General features: G+C 33.5%; 1 protein-coding gene across 1 annotated transcript; it reads right to left on the bottom strand.

Annotated features, from left to right (window-relative positions):
- Nucleotides 1-638: 638 nt before the first annotated feature.
- LOC130635460 (Golgi-associated plant pathogenesis-related protein 1-like) lies at nucleotides 639-3388 on the bottom strand. Its single transcript, XM_057444792.1, has 4 exons — nucleotides 3354-3388; nucleotides 2620-2830; nucleotides 997-1250; nucleotides 639-803 (listed from the first exon to the last, which is right to left on the bottom strand). Exons 1-4 carry the CDS (start codon nucleotides 3370-3372, stop codon nucleotides 661-663), a joined length of 627 nt encoding a protein of 208 aa, XP_057300775.1. The 5' UTR covers nucleotides 3373-3388; the 3' UTR covers nucleotides 639-660.
- Nucleotides 3389-3599: the final 211 nt, after the last annotated feature.

Here is a 3599-nt window from a genome sequence, read left to right as displayed (position 1 = left end):
GTTACTAAAATTCGGAGCTTTTATTTGGACGTGGGCGTTAAACTGGTCAATACAATAGTAAAACTATCAGGTGGAGCAACCAGAAAAAACGCTCGTCAAAAACTTTTCGTAAAAAAGAATTTTGATAGGATTTTCTTCTCTCACGTAGGTTGAGAAATCACTTTCAACATCAAACAAGTAGAAATTATTAACTATATGGAAATTGAAGTATAAACATTGCAGAAGCGGACAAACTAAACTGGATTAATACAATGGTTACGATAAGCTTACAAAATACTGCATTTGTATATAATTAGTACATGTTGCAACACTGTCGGTAATTTTTACTAACGTTTTAGTCAGCCAAGATAAATAACTTCTTAAGAAAAGGACACTGACCTTCAAAATTATGAAAGTCGTTAAGATTATAAACCGACATATAGTAGGAATAATCGTTAAAGTAAAGAGACTGTTTCCTAATTTATATAAACTTTTTGAAGTAAACTGGAATTTTACATAAATTTTTTGACGAGTATATAAGAAATATAAGAAGATATTTTACATATAACTGAAAACTCTAATTTATGATACTTGAATGTCAACAAAGACGTAAACAATCTTAAAATTGTTCATTGCACTCATCTTCATTTGTTGTGCTGTAAAAATATCATGCCACAAGCATCAGCAAACCTTGCAAAGTTTTGGACAATGTGCTTTTACGTAGGAGTGATTACACGTAAAATATTGTTGGTACAGAGAACACTGCCCGTTCAAGCCATTGACACATCGAGATGGAACTAACTCGTAGATGGTTGGTGTTACCGCTAAAATACAGAGAATAGTTGATCATTCATCCAAGAAACCTGATTGTTCCCCTAACATTAGAGTAAACCCTTGAAAAGAAAGTTGCTGCTTCGTATGAAGTATGCGTTTTTCATATGAAAAGTTTTCACAGCGCTGTTGCAGATAGTCCCCCGTACTTGTGTCAAAATTCCCTAATGATAGTACAACACCTACCTCCGTGTTTTCTAGGTCGAACATTATCAGAGAAGACACGAAGCCGAGCGTCTTCGTAGTTCTCGCCTATCTGCACCAAAACATAGTTGCCCCTAGGATGATATCGCGCCACAATGTATGTCCCTGAGGCACTTCTCGCCATACCAACACCAATAGTGGTTGTGGATTTCCACACTACTTGTGTAAAATGCCCAATGGGTTTGTTTGTGGTATTATAAGTGGTAGCGTAATCGTAGTATTTATATTCATTATACCTGAAAAAGTCAATGAATATTACATATTCTATGAACATCATAAAGCTATCTGATGGCGACTTTTTTTTGTTAACTTTAAATTTTGTTTTCAAGGCAATACTTCAGATGAATTATAAACGCAATTAATTCTATCCACATAAAAGAATGAAAGATTGACTCGCAAAAGGAGTCCATTTTGAGAAGAATTTGATTGCAAAAGTTATTTTTCAAAGCAATTAAATTGACACCTACTATATTAACCCTTTACTTCTGGGTTCCAGTAAAGCGAAGAAGGAGGCCATACGACGCGAATTGTCGGATAATCCAGTGAAACATAATAACGGGTGAGTTTGGGTTACCATTTCTTTTTTTAAAAAAAAATGGTGGAAGCAATGCGAGATATATGGTAGTAAATATAGTAAATTGGACAACAGAGAGGAAAACAAAACAAACAAACAAACTTAAAAACATAGTATAAATGCGACATTTTGTTTTATAACACACTTGGATGTGGTACAGAAGTTTAATGGATACATAAAGAAGCTTATCAGCTCAAAAGCAGACTCGAAAATTGTTTGGATTGCAAGAATCACCCAAAACTTGATTAACATTGGAAAATACATATTTCATGTACCTGGTATCTATTAAGAAGACGCTGCTTACGAAAAGACATGGATATAATGGTGAAACTTTGTCGCAATTTCAGTGTTATATAAAAGTCATCACCACTAACAACAAACAGAAAAAGAGGTTGGCCACACTTTTATTAAACGAGAAATGAGTTATCAAAATATTAGTTTAGAGATCCTGTGAATACTTAATTCTTAAAAAAATGCTCAAACAAGAACAAACGTGCAATTCTTACTAATTTTGGCTTATTTTGTAACTTTTTTTTAGTGTGTTTTTGTAATCCACTTGATTGTAATAACACCTTTGTTTGTGTTTCATAAAGCGTAGAGAGCAGCTAGGAATAGACTACAGTTTGCAGAAATACATCAGCAAAAAGTAGTAATCCTTGAGGTTTTGTACCAAACAAAATATCTTAAGGTCTGAAGTCCGAAATCGGCTGTGAACGTTGACAAGTCAACCTTTAACAGTTAAGATTGGGTGTTGCCTACATAGAAACGACGTTCTACATTGCTTTTGGTTACGAGCTTCGAAATTGCGCTGTCTTTGCCATAATTTGTGCTCGGGATTGTAGTTTATGCAGGACATTTTCAACAAACTTTACAGAATCTGAGTTAGTATTTTGTGAGGCCTTATTGAGGTATAAACTACTCCTGAATTGTCCTCCTAAATTCTACTCTACTAAATTGATATCTAAAATTTTTTGAAAATGATAATCATAAAGCAAGTCAAGTAACTAAAAATTTAAATTATATTCACATACCATGGCAACGCTGCATCAGCGCAGGTGCCAGTAGCAGAAAACCAGTAAATATTTTCGCCTTGCTCTTTATTATTAGAATGTGGCAAGCCGCCAATGGATGCTATATGTTCAGCCCATATTTGTGCATCATGCGTCAATGCGTCACTCCATGCTACTGGACCGGTATCGACATGTAGACTTCTCAGAGCGTTATGCGCATGCAGGCATTCCGCTAATGTAAAGGGAAGTGTTAAAGTATAAACAAGAAAATTAATCGCTTATAAAGGTACAAGTTTGTTACTCCATTTTTTGCTGGTGATTTTCAGTATCGAGTGAAACACAATAATTAAATTAGCTAAATTGATGCAAACATTTCATGTAAACAGAATCACTCGGCAAATATTAAGCGAAAAAATGATGCTTTCCGCTGAGCGAAAGAGAGTTTTAATTTCTATTTTAAATATTAAAATTAAATTTTAATTTAATTTTACACTTCATTTAACATTTGAATTAAATGTTAAATTAGATGTAAACAAACATGGCTGTTATGAAGAGTCGGTAGCTACAAATATTTATGCGATTCAAACTAGAACAAAGTTATTAAAATCGCATGTAAATTTCTTTTCGTGTTTCCACAGCTTTACTTCTGAAGAAGAAATCAAGTAGTAATCAAGTTTTTTCTAAATAATTTTGCACAGTAGTTGAAACATTATATAATTATTATCTAGGGGATATATCAATAACTAACAAACTACCTTTATTGACAGGCACCATCTCCACAGCTCCTCGAACACCTAAAAGATACGAACAAAATATTAGTTCTTGCATGTTTTTATTTTTCACTATGCCTAAAGCTATTAAGGTTTTAATAAGCAGCTTAGAAAAATACGATTCAAATTGTTGGCGGGAAAAATTAGCGCTGGCCTTAATTACTTTAACTAAGATTAACTTATAATTTAGAAGAAAAAGAACATTACTTTGGGGGAGATTTGCCTTTTTCT

Source organism: Hydractinia symbiolongicarpus, chromosome 3, assembly GCF_029227915.1.
Source record: "Hydractinia symbiolongicarpus strain clone_291-10 chromosome 3, HSymV2.1, whole genome shotgun sequence".
NCBI lineage: Eukaryota > Metazoa > Cnidaria > Hydrozoa > Anthoathecata > Hydractiniidae > Hydractinia > Hydractinia symbiolongicarpus.
Note: the sequence above shows the minus strand (reverse complement) of the source record. Positions and strands in the feature narration are given on the sequence as shown.